The 18,613-nt window shown below is 52.4% G+C and overlaps 1 protein-coding gene across 1 annotated transcript in view; it reads left to right on the plus strand.

Annotated features, from left to right (window-relative positions):
- Window positions 1-15,952, plus strand: part of TMEM163 (transmembrane protein 163) — a 277,609-nt gene extending 261,657 nt beyond the window's left edge. The window contains exons 6-8 of the mRNA XM_011970294.1: window positions 5,533-5,644; window positions 13,548-13,689; window positions 14,949-15,952. Of these exons, the coding sequence (XP_011825684.1) occupies window positions 5,533-5,644; window positions 13,548-13,689; window positions 14,949-15,009 (315 nt within the window). The 3' untranslated portion in view covers window positions 15,010-15,952. The remainder of the gene's footprint in view (window positions 1-5,532; window positions 5,645-13,547; window positions 13,690-14,948) is intronic.
- Window positions 15,953-18,613: the final 2,661 nt, after the last annotated feature.

Below are 18,613 nucleotides of genomic sequence, written 5' to 3' on the forward strand. Positions count from 1 at the left end.
CTCAATACCTAGCAAGGAAATTGCTGTCACTGTTCTCACGGAGTCCACTGTTTAGGGACATGAGAGATGATCATGAGGCCTTAGATGAGGCAGCCTGGTACAGTTTACAGCTGGGAGCAATTCCAGGTCCTGCCACTAGCAGAGTGACCCTGGGAAAGTCATTTAGCCCCTCTCCAACTGTTTCTGTCAGACGCCCCCTCTGACACTGCTGAGAATTCCGTGGCATGGTAGGTGTGGCTGCACCTTGAGAGAAGTCAATGGCAGTACAGCCTACGCATGTTATGGTTTCTCATCGTCAGCCATGTCTCCATGTCTGCTGTGGCTTCCTGACTCTCCGGAAGGAATCTTCTCAGAAACTTTCTTTTATTAAACTTAGAGACTGTCTTAGCTTGGGGTGCCAAAGACAAATGTCGTCGACTAGGTGGCTTAAACAACAGGAATTTCTTCTTCACAGTTCTGGAGACTGAAGTCCATGATGAATGTGCCAGCAGAGTCAGCATCTGGTGAGGGATCCTTCCTTGGGTTATAGATGGCTGCCTTCTCACTGTGTCCTCATGTGGCCTTTCCTTGGTGCACATAGGTGGTGGGGAGAAAGATCTTCTGTTTTCTTATAAAGGTGCAAGTCTCTTACAAGGGTACTAGTCCCCCCCGCCCCCATGACCTAATCTAACCCTAATTATCTTTCAAAGGCCCCATCTCCAAATATTGTCACATTGGGGTTAGGGCTTCAACATATGAATTTTGTAGGAACACAGACATCTCGTCCATAATAGGGACTGATGTCTTTTTAAACCTAGTTTTATAGGCAGAGTCTCACTCTGTTGCCCAGGCAGGAGTGCAGTGGCACTATTATAGCTCACTGCAGTCTCAACCTCCTGGCCTCAAGTGATCCATCTGCTTCAGCCTCCTGAGTAGCCGGGGCTACAAGCATGCGCCACCATGCCTGGCTAATATTTATATTTTTTGTGGAGATCAGGTCTCACTATGTTGCCCAGGCTGGTCTTGAACTCCTGGCTTCAAGTGATCTTCCCACCTCGGCTTCCCAAAGCACTGGGATTCCAGGCATGAGCCACCACGCCCAGCCAGGTACTGATGTCTTGAGCAGGCTGCTGACTGCATCTCTGTGACATTCTGTTCATGCCGACAGTCAACGTGGGAGCCGTGTGGAGACAGGAGCACATGCACCGCAGGAGAGCCATCTGGGCCTGGGCAGGGAAATCACAGAGCTTTTAGGACATTGAAAGCTGGTTTTGGGAGAGGGGCTTTGGCAGGTCTGTGCCAGCCTGGATCCTCCTTGGGTTCCTCCACAGGGTTCATCTGTTTCTGAGGCAGATCCACTCAGCAGTGGTGACCTGCAGCCTGCAGCTTTGGGTGACACTCACAGATGGCCTCAGACTCTGTTCTAGAGGAAAAGGTAGTTGCTGTCTCAGAGCCAGTCCTAGGAGCAAAGGGTGGCTGGTAGAAATAATCCATGCTCAGAAAAAGCCTGCCTTTTGCATCTCGGCTTCTCTCCATTAAAAAACTTGGCTTCCCAATACTAATGTAGCATTCGCTCTGTGCCGGGCCCTGTTTGACCCCATGACACATCCGTATGAAGTTTTATGGCAGGGTTCAGGCAGAGAAGCAGACCCCTCTGAGTGATGCAGAAGAGGGGTTTGTGGCAGGGATGAGACTTTCCATGTGGTGGTTGCTGGTGCCGACGTCCTGATAAGGCGGTTGCCTCTGAGTGCGGTGTTGGCCTGAAGTCAGCAGCCGTGCAGTCAGGAAAGAAGGCTGAGCCAGGAGGAGGGGCCAAGGACAAACTGGCGCCCATGAAGATGGCCTGGACCTGTATGTGACCCTCACTGTCTCAGCCTCCATGACATTGGGCATCCTGCAGAAGAAGCGGGCGCCTTTGCCACAGAGCTATATGCACGCCTGGCTCATGACTCAGCGAAGCTGGAGCGGGGGGATGCGGCAGGAGGGGAGAATCCACTGGCCCGGTGCTGCCCTGCTCTCCCCTGGGCGAGTCCACTGGACTCGGACCACTCCGTGGTCCCCTGGAGCCACGGAACGTGTCTGGCTGAACTGCGGCAGCACCCAGCCGCTTCACCACCTTTCACGGCCCATGCGGATGTCTCTGGGAGTCAGCTTCAATCGGGAACCATGGAGGAAGGAAATTCCGGGCAGCGTGGCTGCAGCTGAGCTCTGTGCACGCAGTGTGTGCGGCCACCGGGACCTCTGCGCGCGCAGTGTGTGCGGCCACCGGGAGCTCTGCGCGCGCAGTGTGTGCGGCCACCGGGAGCTCTGTGCGTGCAGTGTATGCGGCCACCATCAGGTGGTCTGTTGTTTTTTCCACTTTCTAGGTAGGACAGTGGAGGGAGGGAGGGGTTGAGGGACCTGCCCAGAGTCACACAGCTGGTAAGTGGGGCTCCCGCTTCAGTGCCTTTGAAGCTGCCACCCAGTGGTTCTACTTTTTCGTCCCAGGAAAGCCCACCCCAGTCCTCCAGGAGCTGGACCTCGCGACCCATCCGGTCCATGGAGAGCTCCCCCGAGATGAAGCCTCCCCGGCGCAGGAAGCTTCCCGCACAGCCCCTTGATAGGCTGCGGTGGAGCTCAGTCCTGGTCTTGTGGAAGTTGAAGTTTCTTTGTTTGATCATGCATACTTACTTCTCGGTGACAAGCTTCCTGTGTCTCTCTCACAAGAATGCTGACCAGGCTTGGCTGGGGCTCACCGTGAGTACCCGATGTGGCCGGCAGGTAGAGGACGTTTGTGTGTGGATCGTGTGTTTCGGTCCCTTAACAACAACAACTACCTTTTATTGCCAGCGGCTGCCAGGGGCTGTAGGCATCCCACTACCGCTTACAGAGGAGCAACTGAGATCCAAGTGTTCGTTTCCAGTAAGCCGTGGAGTTTAGAGTTGAGCAAAGGCCTGCCTGGCACACTCCTGCCGCTGGGTCGGCCGAGCCCTGGTTCTGAAGCTCCCTTTAGAGATGGAGGAACGGTCACCAAAGCCGTGGGTGGCGTTTCTGGAGCTGCATCTCAGGGTGGGGCAGCCCAGCCCAGCCCCTGTGCCCCAGGGACCTAGATGGGGTAAGCACAGATTTTCTCTACCTCTGGAAACTTAGGGAAGAGGGCTTTGCAAACAGAGACGGAATGGAGCCAGAGGGGATTCAGGCGTGGGGTAAGCAAAGTGAGCACGGGGTCTCCAAATCTGAGGCCTCAAAGTTCTTGACTTTCCTAACTGCCTCAGTATCCCGGCCTGTGCTTCCTGAGTCCCGTTAGCACCTGGGGCTGTTGACATGCGATTCTTTGGTCGGGTGTCTTAGTTCTAGCTGTTATAACTAAACACCACAGACTGGGTGACTCATAAACCGCAGACACTTCCATCTCACAGTTCTGGAGGCTGGGAGTCCAAGACAAGATGCCGGCAGATTCAGTGCCTAGTGGGGGCTCTTTTCCTGGTTCATAAGACAGTGGCTTCTCCCTGTGTCCTCACATGTGGAAGGGGCAAGCTGGCTCTCTGGGGCCTCTTTTGTAAGGGCACTCATCCCATTCATGAGGGCTCTGTCCTTGCCACCTAATCTCCTCCCAGAGGGCCCCCCCCTTCTCATACCATCACCCTGGCGATGAGGTTTCCATGTGTGAATTTTGGCGGGGACACATACTCAGATGGTAGCATCATGTTCAGTTTATTTTCTGTAGGTGCTATCTCCTGGACTTAGGCTGAGTCCCTGCATGAAGAGAGCTTCCATCTGGGGCTCCTGACCCCCTCCCACTGTGTCCCCTGCTGTGTAACCTCCGCATAGGAGGGACTGAAGAGTTGTCAAGAGGCCTGGTTTGGGATGGGCCTTACTGGTCATTTGAGGAGGTGAAACTTCAGTGAGGTGATTACTTTAAATCACCTTTTAAATGTGAAAGAATTTTAGGTTAATAGAAGAGTTTTACAGATAGTCCAGAGTTCCCATATCCCCTGCATCCAGCCTGCCCTGCTGTTAACATGGCACACAGCCGCGGCAAATTCGTCTCTACCGCGGGATGACGGTGCTCGTCACAGAACTCTAGACTCCCTTCTCATGTCCCCAATTTTCCCACTGATGACCTTTTTCTGTTCGAGGATCCAGTCGGGATGCCATGTTGCATTTAGTTATCAAATCTTCTTCAGTCTCCAGCGTGTGACAGTCTCGGTCGTTCCTCGTGTTTCATGACCTTGACACGTGAGGCGTAGTGGTCGGGTATTTTGTAGCCCGTCCCTCAGTTTGGGTTTGTTTGATGTTGTTTTGCAGTTAAAATGAGGTTATGGATTTGGGGATGGAACACCATGGAGGTAAAGTGCCCTTCTTGTCACATCGTATCGGGGGTCACAGGGTACTAACACAACTTATTAACGGTGATATGAACCTTGATCACTGGGCTGAGATGGTGTCTGCTTGGGTTCTCCATTAGTAAGCTACTGTTTTTCCCTTTCTATCCTCTCTGTTAGATTTGAGTCTCTAAGTCCAGCCCAAACTCAAGGGCAGGGGATGGGGTGGGGAGTAGCGAAGAGTTTGTGAACATAGGTTGCCAAAACCACCACTGCCATTGACCCATGTGTTCGGGGAGATGCTTTGACCCTATACAGATAACCTGTTTCCAGTGAAGTGGTTTTTCAAATGGCTTTGTTAAGTGTTGAACATGAAGCAGGCTGTCTCTCTCTTCCCAGGTTCTGACACGAGGTTTGTGAATTTGATTAATAAAATGCGTAGGGAAAAGCCGATTTCTTTGCCTATGTATGATGCTGCATCAGAGTTCTGCTGGCAGGTGCATTTTAATATTGGGAAATCTGAAGGCTGTGTCTCATGGGGGTGACACATGGGAGCTTGAAGCAGAAGAGCTGGATGGGCCCCAATGTCAGGAGATAGTGGTGCTTACTTATTGCATATGGGACTCACTTGTTTGCTTGCAAAAGTAAGGTAACAATTTAGAGGAAGTGTTCAGATAACGTCAGTAGCAGATTATATTTTTAGATGCTATTTTCTCTACCCATGTTTATATGAACTCTCAATTGCCCTGTGTGAATTTAAGGGGAAAAGATATGGTCTTAAGTAGCTCCGGCCATAACTGAGGCAAATTCAGTTGTCTCTGTTGAAGGATTGTTAGGCCAGTGGTGTGTTTATGTGTTCCAGAATTCTCAGTCAACTGCTTGGTGAATTATCTGTGGAAAATTCTATTTAGAAGACGCTGTTCTTAGCATTCTGACCAACTCTGTTATTGATCTATGACTGCTACTCATTTTAGCAGAATAGTGGGAAGGTGAATTTCGTACAGGAAAATAAATACATAATGGTTTTCTAAGTAAATATAAATTGGGATTATCTGTTTTTGAGCATCTTTTCCAATTCCTGGTGACACATAACTGAGATGTGAAAGCATGCAGTATACCCCCACCTGGTGGCAGCATACCTGACTGACTACTTGTACTTGGAACAAAGCTTATCTCTAAGGCAAGTGGGTTGGAGATGATCTGCTCCAGCAGGAGGTGAACTGTTGAAATCTGGAACTTTCTCTTGCAGGACGATTTCCTGTTCAGTGTCTCCATTTTAAGTGGGATTCTTTGCAGCATCCTGGCCGTGTTGAAGTTCATGCTGGGGAAGGTTCTGACCAGTAGAGCACTCATCACAGATGGTGAGTAAGGCTAGGATGCCTAATCCCTGGGGGCTGGGCTCACAGTGGAGGAAGATGCTGTTTGGGTCTCTTTTAGTTGCTTCCCTTGCTGGAGAACTCAGTAATTTGGAATCCATTTCTCACTCTCCTACCCGCCTCAAGCTGTTTAATGATTCTCAGAGCTCCCGTATCAGGGCAGGTATCTTGTGCCCTGGGAATTTAATAAACTCGTCATAAATCACCTCCACTCTGACCTCCTAGCAGGGAGGCTCGGGGCTCTCCAGCCTCTTAATCATGAAGCACAAAGGGTTTCCTGGAGTCTTGGGTTTTATGTGCATTGCTCCCCATAAAAAGTAAATGCCTTTTCTGGATTCTATAAATGTTGCCTTTGTGAATTCTCCATGCTTGTTTTTCCTTCCAGCTAGTGGGACGCTCACCTGGGAGTTCAGGTAGCAGTTACCAGGTGTCTGCTCTGGGGAAATGACCTGTGTGTTCTCTGCTTAGAATCTCAACCAGCTAGAAAAGTCTGTGTGTGTCCCTCCTGTGTGTGGGACAGGAGGAACTTCTTTTGTGACCTTTGGGATGACAGAGAGAGGGGTGTGTGAGTGCAGGAAAAGCACGTTTCAGGCCTCAGACTCGCTGATATCACTGATGGATAGACAAGAAACTTGATAAGCAGTGCCTCCTGGACATGTTGCTTTTATTTATTTTTGGTCATGTGCAGAGCCCAGGGGTCAGGGGTAAAGTGGTAGGGGGTCAAAGGGCAAAAGTCTTGTGGGTTGGTGGGTGCACCTGCACAGAATAGAGCAGAAATATGTGGATTCTTTTTTAAAAAGTTTATATATGTGTGTCTGTATATGTATATATGTACACACAAACATGAAAATGTTTTACATGTTATACACACGTGTGTATGTTGTGTGTGTGTATATATATGTGTGTGTGTGTGTGTATATATTTTTAAGATGGGGACTCATCATATTGTTTCCCAGGCTGGTCTCAAACTCCTGAGTCAGGCAGTCCTCCCACCTCAGCCTCCCAAAGTGCTGGGATGACAGGTGTGAGCCACCGTGCCCGGCTAGATTATTTTTGTAAGAAACACTTCCTTGTCCCAAACTCTCAAGGCTCTTTTGTGTGTGAAGTGTGGAGTGCAGACGTGCATGGTGACAGTGACAGCTGTGGGGCCCTTCTCACCCGCAGGAGGGAGCATGGTGACATGGCGTGGGCTCCTTGTCTTAGCCGATGTTGAGGACCTGCTGGGTGCAGAGCTGGACTTTGCACAGTGGGCAGGGGTACAGGAAGCCAAAGTGATGTTTCCTCCCTGGGACGGAGCTCTGGCCCAGGAATCCATCCGCAGAGGTGGCAGGACTGTTGGCAGGTGGCGGGACTGTTGGCAGGTCTGGGGGATGAGGGTGGGGGTGTGGGCTGGTTGTCCTTGTTGGGGAGCTAGGAGTCCCTGTGCCCACCGCCTGCCCCCACTCCGCCTCCTGAGTCTGCAACATGGTCTCTTGGGAAGGCAAGAGGAGGCCCCCAGCTTTTTACCCATGGCTACCCTCGGAAGAGCATCACCCGTGTGCATGGATGTGCATGGGGTTCCTTTGAACAGGCCTGAAGATGTTGGGGGTTACAGGACCTGACATCCTGACTGCAAAATCCCAGACCCCCGATGCTCATCAGTTGACCACTACCAGGCTGGCAGCACTGAAATTTCTTGGGCTGTTTGTTGAAAACACAGATTCCTGGGCCCACCCCAAAGATTCTGATTCCAGGGGATTGAGTTGGGGCCCAGGAACTGGTGTTTTATGCCAGCGCCCCTGTCTATGCGGCACACACCAAGGTTTGGTGCTGCCCCTGTGCCCGCCCCAGGGGCCAAGTACAGCATCTCTCCAGGGAAGGTGGCCCCTGCTGTGTCCAGCACTCCTGCATGCCATGTGACCAGCAGCTCGAGTCCTTCCTCAAGTCGCCCTGCCCAGCAGGCCTGTTGTTGGTTTCTGCCCTTGTGAGACGCTGCCTTGCTCCTTGGGCTGAGGAAGCCTTTAGTCCATATGAAACCAAAGCTATTCAGACGGTAAAAGTGGTTTAAAATGGCGAGCGGATTGACTACCTTGACTGCCTGGCTTGAGACCGCCTCTTTCCTGAGCAGCTTTGAGCAGCGCTAAGGCCCCTCATGCGCGGCAGGCAGGCAGGACCCCTTCCCCAAGCTCCAGAGGAAGCCCTAGGTTGCCGCTTCCTGCCAGGCTGGGGGAAGGCGGGATCCTGCTGCCATCAGGTCCCGGGTTTGACGCTGCTGGAGCGTGAAGTTGCAGTAACACCGGATCAGCGGGGTTTCACACTCTGCTAGGTGCTGCGCTGGCTGGGGACGCCAGCTCCGGAGCGAGCCTCCCTTTCCAGTTTCTGCCTTATTGCTGTGAGGCATCCTGCCCTGATCCCCAAAACGTGGCTGCAACTCAGCCAAGCAACCCCGCTGCTATAAATAGACAGGTCTTTCTAGCACAGCCGGATCTAAAGAACTTGCAGTTCAGCCTCCTGAGAATGACACAGCATACTGAGGCCACAGCCTGGGTTCTGGGGTGTCTGTCACCCACTGAGACATCATAGAATTATAGGCAGCTTGCATCAAGTTGACCCTAATACATTGTCCTGCAAGACCCGAGTTCATCTGCATGGCCTTCCCTGGCGGGAGCAGACCTGGGATTTGGGGTAGGGAGTTCACCCACTGGGATTTTTGTAGTCTGCTGCTTTGTGGTCTGCAAAATCAAATGCCTTCCTTGGCCACGGAGCCCTTCTTTCCTTAGGGATGAGTGTAGCCGGGACACCGGGTGGGTTCTGTGTGAGAGCCGAGGGATGAGTGGGCCCTAGCCAGGGGTTTGGGTTGGGACCTCCAGTTGCCTTAGAGGTCCCTTTACAAGGCTCTGAGGGCCACTCTGGCCCAGCCCTGTAGGGATGCAGAGTGGAGGCCTGGCTGGCCTCAGCTTCCCTCTGCCGCGTATGCTGCCCACCTTCCCTTCAATGTCTCCTTACCTAGAACAGGAGGGAAGGGCAGGAAGCCCTAGGGTAGGCAGTGTGGGTCTGAACAGCTTTCTGGGCTCCCGGTGGTGAGTCCACAGCGGGCAGCTCCTCGGCCGGTTCCCAGGCAGGCTGTGAAGCCCCTCTGGCTGGCACATCTGTGGGATCTTGATCCACCTCACGGAGGTTGGGGTGCAGGCAGCCACACTCGCCGGACACATGGCTGTGGAGCCAGCAGTCAGAGCCCCAGCAGGAGTCCCCGACCCTGGCCTGCCCATGACCCATGGGGCTTGGCCCCCTCCTTGGAACACTGGCTCTGTGACTTGGTGGGTGCTGTTTCCTAACATTGTAGATATTCCAGATGCACGATCTCGGTCTAGGCTTCACTCTTCTGGCTTCCAGCGTGTTATATGGTGTTCAGAGGAGAATAACAGTGAGGCTGCTTTTCTCATGAACAACTTCTGACTTTGATTTCGCGCACACGAATCCTCCACACCCAGAAGCAGTATTTCCATCGTACTTGTGAACCAGGGAGGAGGTCGTTACAAGGAAAAGGGGGGGGGCGGTTTGGGTGAAAACTGTCTCACAATCAGGCGAAGAGTGGAGAAGAGCCGTCCTCCAGGCGGAGGGAGTCCGAGTGAGGGAGGGGCACGGGGGGGTCCCTTCCTCACTCAGAAATGGGGGACAGAGCATGGCAGGGCTTGAGGTCTAGGGTGGGATGTGGGATATTTTGTCAAATGTTGAAACAGGTAGGGCGACATGAGTGCTATTTTCTGCGGAGCCCTCTGGTCATCGGTGGTGGGGAGCAGAGTGGAGGGAGCTGGGAGCTGAGCAGGGGGGAGGCCTGGGGAGAGGATGGGATGGCAGCTCGGATGGGGTGAGGGAGAAGGTTTGGGAAGTGGTGGGGTAGGTATAGAATGAGCAGCGCGGGGATGAATCGGCTGAGTGGGTTTGATGAGAGCAGAGGCCGTGCCCCTCCCCCGAGCCTGTTCCCAGGAGGCCCTGTGCTCTGTGGCCCTGCCGTCCCCTGCTAGGTGGGTGTGTTGCTGGCAAAACATGCAGGAGGAATTATAGCCTCCTGCTAATTGTACTGTCTGGGATCTGGGCTTCTTCCATTCATTGATTAGCAGAACTAGGGAGCGATCTGTATTTATCTTCTCTCTGTTCTTTCCTCACTTTTGAAGGTGGGTGGGCAGGATGGGGTCAGGGAGCCATGGCTGTTGTGAACCTTGGGGGTTCCCTGTGGCTGCCAGCCAGGCTGCGGCACAGCCAAGCATCCCCTCTGTGGGAGAGGGCGGCCTCCCCTGTCACCTGGCGGCGGCTGGGTCCCAAGCTGGAGCCAGGCTGAAGTGGGCCAGGCTGATGCTGCTGGCTCCCTTTGTCGCTGGGGTGTCCTTATAGCTGGGAGGCAGCTCTTTGGGGAAAGGGACAGCAGGGTGTGGTCGATGGAGACCCTGTGCGGTGCAGTGAATCTGGTCTCATCTGGTTTGTGGCTTTGGATGTTGTCATTCATGGGTTTGTTGCTATTGGGACTGGGCTGAAGCTTGCTGTGTATTAGGGTAATGTGATTTCGTACAACAAACACATACTACAAATCAGACAGAGGAAGAGCATGAGAGGGCACCAGGGGAGCGCTCTGGATGAGGGGCACAGCTTCAGTCCTGTGGGAACAGCTGGGGCGAATCTGGAAGCCCCTCTGAAACAGGGGCCTGCTCTCTTCTCCTGCTCACATCCAGTTCTCAAATACCCCATCTATGACAATCTTTCAAGCACACAAGAAACTTTTAAATTAGAATATTCTGCGTACAATGAATGTGTTTAACTACACAGATCCTGATCCAGTTGGCAAAGCCAGACTGGTGGAGCTCTAATCAGGATGGCCTTAGCCATCATTTTGTGCCATTGTATGCTCCTAAACTGATAACAGCATTTCTTCATTAGAGCGGATCTGTGGTTGCAACTGTGGGGACAGGGCCAAGTTTGTGGGGCTGGCACTGCAGAGGGGAGTGACGGCAGGGCCTGCCTGCTGCGCTGGTGGGGGCTGGGGGCTCAGAGCTCTTCATGTGGAATGACGGACTGGGAAGGTCCTGACATTTGGAGCAAAGGTGGTGGGTGGCCACGGACTCGGTCCCTATTCTCTGTGTGCTTGATCCAGCATCCTCAGGCAGACTCTCAAGAAATGAAGCTGAAATGAGTCAGGCTCTGTCATCACAAAAGGTGAGCCGAGCCGGGCAGGGCAGAGTCTCCTCCTAGAAGATGCAGCGAACAGGTGACCCTGCCACCAGCCTCTCAGCTGTGGGGCATCAGGGAGCACCTGGCGGACCTGTTGTCAGGAAGGGCAAGCTGGGCCGGCCTTGGTGCTGGCTGGCAGAGCGGGTGACTTGGTGGAGCTGAGTGGACATCTAGTGGCTGTCTGGGGAACCTCACGCTTTTGCCTCTTTGAGCAGCACCTGGCTTGGGCTTCCTTCTCCTGGGGTGACTGTCTGCGGAAGCCGGGCAGGGGTGGCGCTCAGGCTGGGCCCTTGCCTGCCTGCCTACTTCCTCCTTCGTGTGGTCACTTGTTCATGCAGTGGTCATTTGCACCCCTGATGAATGCCGGGCCCTGTCCTGGGACTTCGAATACTGCAAGGAGAGACCAAGTTCCTGTCCTTAAGCTTAGGTTTCCAGTGAGAAGAGGGGGGCGGTTAAAATGGCAAAGCTAGCCTGTTAGCTGGAGGCAGAAGGGAGTGGTGGGTGGAGGGGAGGAAGTTTAGGGACTGGGGGCTGAGGACAGGGCTGGGAGGGAGGCCCTGGGCGACGGTGACAAGCCTAGTGGCCCTGAGGGGCGGGCAGTGTGGCTGTCGCAGGGTCCTGTGGCTGGATGTGAGGGGTCTGGTGCGATTTGAGCCCCTGATGGGGGCTTTCCTGCAGGAGATCCTGGCTGCTGCTCACTGACAGAGGGTCCCTCTGGCTGTGGCGGGGTCCAGGGAGGACCACAGGTGACCGGGGCAGAGCAGGGATCAGCAGGGAGAGTGAGAATGAGTTGGGGGAGTAACATCTGGCGAGGGGCAGGTTGGTGGTGTAAGGGAAGACGGGCTCCTAGAATCTCGGCCTCTGGAGCTGGTGGCCCCATCTACGGAGCATGCGGCAGAGGACGAGGCGGTGCTCAGGGCTCTGTTGTGGCTGTGGTCAGTCTGAGATGCTTCCGTGAGAAGCCTGTGCCTGAGGGCAAAGGTCAGGACAAAAGCTGGGAATTGAGGGGAGCAGGGCTTATGGATTGGCAGAGGGCCAGCTCAGAGGACGGAGCCTGGGACACTCGGGGACGCAGGGGAGGACCCAGCAAAGGGGACAGGAAGAGCCCCAGGGGGGTGTGAGGCTGGGGATGTGACCCCCACTGAAAAAGGGGCCTGTCACCACTGCAGGTAGCAGGATGAGGATGACTTTGACTTCGGGAAGGCCTGGGGGAGGAGGGAATCTGGGCAGAGGTGTGGGTGTGGAGGCAGCGGGCAGACTCTTCTGTGGGTTTTGTGAAGGCCAGTAGGAGATGGGGGAGGCGTGGGGTCCAAGAAGATTCAATGGGGATGGGAAGGTGGGTTAATTCCAGTAGGAACAATCCGATCCAATCTGGGAAGGAGGAAGGGAGGAGCATCGCAAGAACCAAGCCCTTTGAGGTGGGCAGGGGAGCAGGGCACTGTAGGAACACTTACAGGTGGGTGGTGGATGTGGTGTGGGGAATATGAGGTATCTTTGACCAAACCTAGGTGTCCTGAGCACGGGGGAGAGAAGGGCATTCTGCCAAGTGCGTCGCAGGGCACAGGCCAGTCCCTGGGGTGCCCTTGCAGGCCCGCGGTTTATCCTCCCTTCCTGTGAGCGGCCATTGCATCTCCGCCTTGGATCCTGAGTAGACAGATTTGCTCAGGTCACCCCTGCCCGGCAATGTTCCTCTGCCCCGGGGGAAGCCCAGCCTGGCGTGGAATGTTACGGGTCCGCACAAATCTACTGGCGGGGCCTCCTTGGGCAGCGTGGACCTGGAGCTTCTTTTGGGGCCACCAGTGTGTTGGGGCAGGGGAGGAGCTGGTGTCCTTCACGGGGAGACCCTAGAAGCCACCCTAAGCCATTCCCTTCCCATGTGGCCTTTGACAGCTCGGTAAAGTAGAAGCAAGCTGGGAGCCCCAGTGGGCTGCTGTGTGAAGAGATGGCAGTCGCTCTCTAGTAGCTCCAGTTCTGTTTTTATGGCCATTTCTCCAACCATGTAGCCAATATTTTGCAAAAAACTTAGCATAATACACTTTCCATTTCTCTTCTGGAGGGAAAGGAAAAAACCTCAGGTTACTTAGAGGAGACTCGGGAGGGAAAGGATGCAGGTTTGGGTAGATCCCAGTCCTTCTCAATCCTGATAACCCCCATCAATATATTTAACCCCATTCTTAGTTTTCTCATCGGAAAACAGGGATGATGATGATAATGTGACGTCACACGATTGAGAAGGTTTATAGGTAACTGCACATCCTGAACGCCCAACTCGGAATCTGGCCCCGCAGACACTCAGATATGAGTCCCCAAGTATTTGAATGTCTACTGTGAGCCCGGAACTGTCCTGGGGACTGTGGACTCAACAGAAAACCACACCCCTGCCTCTAGGAGGTTTGCGTTCTAGCGGGCATGGGCGAGACCAGCTATAAACCACACACGGCATCAGTGCCCGGAAGAGAAATAAAGCAGGTACAGGATGATGGGGGTGACGGCTCTATTCTGGGAGGTATCTGGTGACATTTGAGCAGAGACTTGATGGGCCCAGGTGGTGGCTATCACTCGTGAGAGCTTTGGGCACCGTTCCTTCCAGCACGTGCTCCAGTTATGTGGAGACAGGACTGGCATTTGGGTAATTTTCTGGGATTGCTTGGCACTGCCATCTAGCCTCTCTCTGCTTCCTTTGCAGGGTTTAACTCCCTTGTGGGCGGCGTGATGGGCTTCTCCATTCTTCTGAGTGCCGAAGTGTTCAAGCATGACTCGGCGGTCTGGTACCTGGATGGCAGCATAGGCGTTCTGATCGGCCTCACCATATTTGCCTATGGGGTCAAGTAGGTTCTTGTGCTTTCCTCTTTGCTTTCCTGGCAGCTAGGAGTGCCCCTTCTCCACCACCTTCCCCAGTCAGGAAATGACAGGCGGCTTCTGAAGTTCACGTTTTATACCTGTGCCCCTCCTGAGCCTGACCAGTGTCAGGTGACTGGAAAAGCACCCAGCAGGGGTCAGATATCCTTGGGGCTGGCACAGAAGTGAGGCAAGGACAAGAGATATCAGGCCTTTAAGCCACAAAGGTACTCCTTGACTTCTGTCTGATGCCTTTAGGACTCTGTGTGTCCTGACATCTGTGCTCCTTCCTCTCTCACAGTCTTCACGATGCCCCAGGAAAGCACCTCTGTGTGGTTTCCTCATACGGGGAGCCCCTCCTGCCACAAGTGGGGGATGTGACAGTGTGCTGGCCAGAGGCTGCTTCCCTAGCCTTAGAGAACTTCTTGCAAAAGGGGACTAGTCAGTGCAGAAAGGCCCTGCTGGCATCACTGACACGGGCTTCAGCACCCAGGCTGGAGCTAGCCTTTCAGAGAACCATTTCTAAAGGGTGCTGTGCTTTTAAATGTTAAAATGCTTCCATCGCTCAAGGAAAGGTCGGATGGCTATCATCAGAAAGAGGGACAACTGCCAGCGTCAGTGAGGACGTGGCGGAAGTGGAGCCCTCCTCCATGGCTGTGGGAATGGACCATGGTGCTGCCAGAACTCGGAGTTACCGTTTGCCCCAGCCCTTCCAGTCCTGGGTATACACTGCAGGAGGATGGAAACAAACCTCCACACTGAAAGTTGTCCAGGAAATTCACAGCAGAGTTATTCACAATAGGCAAAATGCAGAAACAACCCACTTGTCCATTAACAGATGAATGGATAAATGTGGTAGATCTATGCAGCAGACTCTCATTCAGCCCCCAAGAAGGAATGAAGCGCTGTTATACTCACTCCAACATAGATGAACCTCAAATGTTATGAAGGAAGTCACAAAAGGTCACATGTTGTGTGATTGCTTATATAAAATATCAATAGGCAAATCCATAGAGGCCGGAAGGAGGGTACGGCTCGTCAGCGTGGGGAGGAGGGGGAGTGAATGCTACAGGGGGCATGGGGTTTCTGAGATAACACAAATTGATGAATATACTAAAAACCACCCAGTCACATAGGATGAACTTTATGGTATGTGAAGTATCTCAGAAAAAAGAAAATGAAAATATGCTTCCCCAAGCTCTCCAGCCCCATGCCGTGGAGGTGACCTTGTCTGTCTTCATCTTTGCAGACTCCTCATCGACATGGTGCCGAGGGTGAGGCAGACACGTCACTACGAGATGTTTGAGTGAAGGGGGCCAGCGTCTGCATGAGACCGAGATGAGAAGTTTCCACATAGGCAAAGGGTGCCAATATTTAACTGAACATCTGGTTTCTTTTTGAAAGTTTTCTTTCACATGGTTTGTCATTACAAGACAAGGTCTGCCCAGCCAGGTGGATCTACCTTGCCCCCATCACCTGCCGCCCCCATCAAACATGTTAGGACAATGCCCATGGGGGGACCTGCTTCCCCGTCTCCAGCTGGGACTGGCGTTTTCAATTCTCTGGAGTGTGATGGTTTTCACGGGTAGGATGAGACCTTTGGCAGAGAGGTCTCCAGTGGTGCTCTGAGCCTGCGCTGCATAGGACTGAGCAGACCCACCTCCTCCAGCTTGGGTGGCCCCGCCACTCCTGGTTCCAAGTATCTCCTCTCCTGGCAGGTCTTAAGGGAAGATTGTACCCCTCACCCTTTACATACCCAGAATCATCAGTATGTCACTTCCTAATTTCTATCAGTGTATCTCATTAGTTTCATACTGTTTTACTAATCTTAAATCTAAACAGATTTGCTCAAAAGGAGACCATTCTATTTTTTAAAGTACTTAGTGATATACGTATAAGCTTTGCATGGACGAATTAAATAAGCACATGACCCTTTCTTGTACATTCAGAACCTGAACATCCATGTGAAAACTGGATCCATTTTTGAGAGATGTGAAAGTTTATTTGTAATAAATAATTAGAATCTATCCGTATATGCATATATCTATATGCTGTGTTAAGTGGTAATGGTACATTACAGTCTGTGGAGATGGTTCGCTCCCTCTGTAAGGAACAAGACGTTCTCAGCTGATGTCACGGTAGGTTTAGATTCTGTAGTGTTCCCCAACCTGTACCGTTCTGTACCTCTCACACCACTGCTTGCCCAGGCAGTAGTGGCTGACCAATAAAGACCTTTACCTGTTTTGTATGGCACGGGAAGGCAATCTTTGGGAGTTGTCACCATGCGGCACCAACACATGGGGAGGTTTTCCACTGTGGCTGAAGGATGTGGGAGGGGGCGCTTGTGCCTAGGGGGACTGAGCGTGGAGACCCTGATGGACTGTGGTGCAGGCTGCCCTCTCTGACCACTCAGGTAGCGGCCGCACGCTCACCTGGCACCTGGAGCTGAGGGACAGCTGCGCCCAGGCCTTGTTCCAGCTGTGGGGTCCTGTCGGCCCTCCATGCTGGTGAAGGGAAGGGAGTTTGTTCTGTGAGGTCATGGAACCTTGGTCCAGTACCATGCTTTCAGGTGGCTTCTCCAGCAGTACTGAGGAATATGTCAATGGATGTTAATATGTAACATGAACTAAAGCAAGTTTGGGAAGTGTAGGATCCTTTGTTTCTCTTCCGCTGGTTTTCTCTTGTCTACTATACATCATGGAAGCACAGGGAGGGGAAGCTACACTGGTCGCGTTGCCTAAACGCAGGTACTTGGCTTTCCCTTGTGTTCTAACATGCTATGTGAACTGCGTGGGGTCTCTGTTTTGGGCAGTAGCCAGGAAGCCCGCCAGCTTCAGAGGCCATGCAGATGAGGGCCAATGTCACCTGCAGACAAACTGTTGGGTGGGACATGGACTAGACCTTCCCTGTCTCCAAGGCATCTGCCTAACCAACTGCTCATGGCTCACTGCTTCCTGGCTCAAAAGCTGCTCTTGAGGGAGAAATCGATTCCAGGTCCAATGGACGCTGGTGCTCAGCCCCTTATAGGGCCATTAGCTCATTCTTAAAGATTCTTCTCAAAATCTTAGCAGTTCACTTTCTAATTGACTTTCCTTCTAGGGGAAGGCAGCGCAAGGAGAGTGCCCTAACATGCGCAGTGGTGGATGTGATATGAGGGAAAGAATACACAGTAGTAAAACCTTCCCCTTTCCACTCCTTATATACACCTTCCTGTCTTCCTAGCAGCAGTTTCAACAGTGTGCTGCAAACCGTGAAAGGCAGCTGGGGGAAGTTGTGTGTTGGGGATGTGCCTAGACAGCAGCTCAGCTTTGTTCTGGAGGTGACCCTGCATGCACCCGCCCCCCAAAAATCACTTCCACCTGTCACACAAGAAAAGTTTATTGAAAAATAAAGTTCTCCCTAGTTTTCTCTACAACAGTGGAAAACAAAGCAGTGCTCTCTATGCCAGTACAGTACATTTGGACAGCGACACCTTGTTTGCAGAACCCTGCATTACTTAACCCCAGAAGTGAACGATAGAAAATGGCTGTAACCAGGATCTGTTTGAAGACACAGATGCAAATGGCCATTAGCTTAAAGACATCAAGGTTGTGACAGCAACTGCAGTGGAAGGGACGTCACCATCTCCTTTGGCATCAACTATTATGCTATTAAAACTTGGGTAGGACAGTGAGCAAAATGCTTCCCAAGTTTTCTCCCTCTCAGCTTTGGCAGACATGAAGCTGCTCTGAGGTTCCTGACCTACTGTCCTGAGAGGCATTTAGACCTCCAGCACCACAGATCCTTTGAGCACCACCCCTTCCCCACCATCCTCCATCAATCAACAGTGGCCCTGCCCACCACATAAGCATAGGGTTCTCCAGCTGTGGGGTCAGGGTGGCAGCAAGTGAGTATTTTAAGGCTCCACAAAATCTGGGCTAGAGAGATGCTTTGCAGATGGGAAATTGCAATCACTTCATCCATAGGACGAGACTGCTGATTTGGCTGAAGAGAATCCAAAGGAATTTGAAAAAGACACCAAACTCCAGCAAATTCCAACCTGCAGTCTATCCAGAGTTGTGCCAAGACAGGGCAGGAGATAAAACTTTCAATCCACTGGGGAAGTAAGAGGCCAAATCCTCTCCAAAAACAAAAAGCAAACCAATATTTAGGTGATTTGGGAAAACATCAATCATGAGCAGCCTCTAGGAGCTGTTCTGGGAGGCCAAAATCCCTGCCCTGTTGCCCCCAGCTGGCAGGGTGGGGTTGGTTTTCTCTGGCATGAGGCCAGGGAATAACCTTTAATTTGATGGATACATGCAGAGCTAACCAGCCTGGGAGTCCCATCCCTGAGGACAGGAGGGGCCACCCCAGCCTGTAGGGGCGGCAAAGGGACCTGCCTGGGGAATGCGTAAGTTCGATTGGTCCCCCTTAACGCAGAAAAGCCTCCCTTACTGCATTCAAAGGAATACTGTTAACTTTGACTCAAGGGGTGCAGTCTGCCAGATAACCCATTTTAATTTCTAGCTCAAAAATGTTCCTTGAGAAAAACCCTTGGAATGTTCTGAAAGACATCAGTGGGGTAAGGTCCGGTATGTTGCTAGCCAAAGGTCACCTTTACCCTTTCCAGCTGGAGTTCATAAATTCTTGCAGCCTTATTTCCTTGAGGGCTGAAGTCTGGCATATTTTCAAACCAGTGCATTCAAGAATACAGTAAAATCCCAACCAGCAGGGTAGGCCGAGAACTGGGCTACTCTAAACCAGTAATTCCTACAATATTCAATCAACTTGGAATCATGTTTTCATGTAGGTATTTTTGAATCAATAGGAAGGGAATGAGCTCAGCTCTTTATTTCTCAAGTTTTAGGAAACACTAATAACAATATTTAACATTTACTAGGGCTTACTATGTGCCAAGCACTGTGCTAAACACTG

The sequence above is a fragment of the Mandrillus leucophaeus genome, unplaced genomic scaffold, assembly GCF_000951045.1.
Source record: "Mandrillus leucophaeus isolate KB7577 unplaced genomic scaffold, Mleu.le_1.0 Scaffold94, whole genome shotgun sequence".
NCBI classification, from domain to species: Eukaryota; Metazoa; Chordata; class Mammalia; order Primates; family Cercopithecidae; genus Mandrillus; species Mandrillus leucophaeus.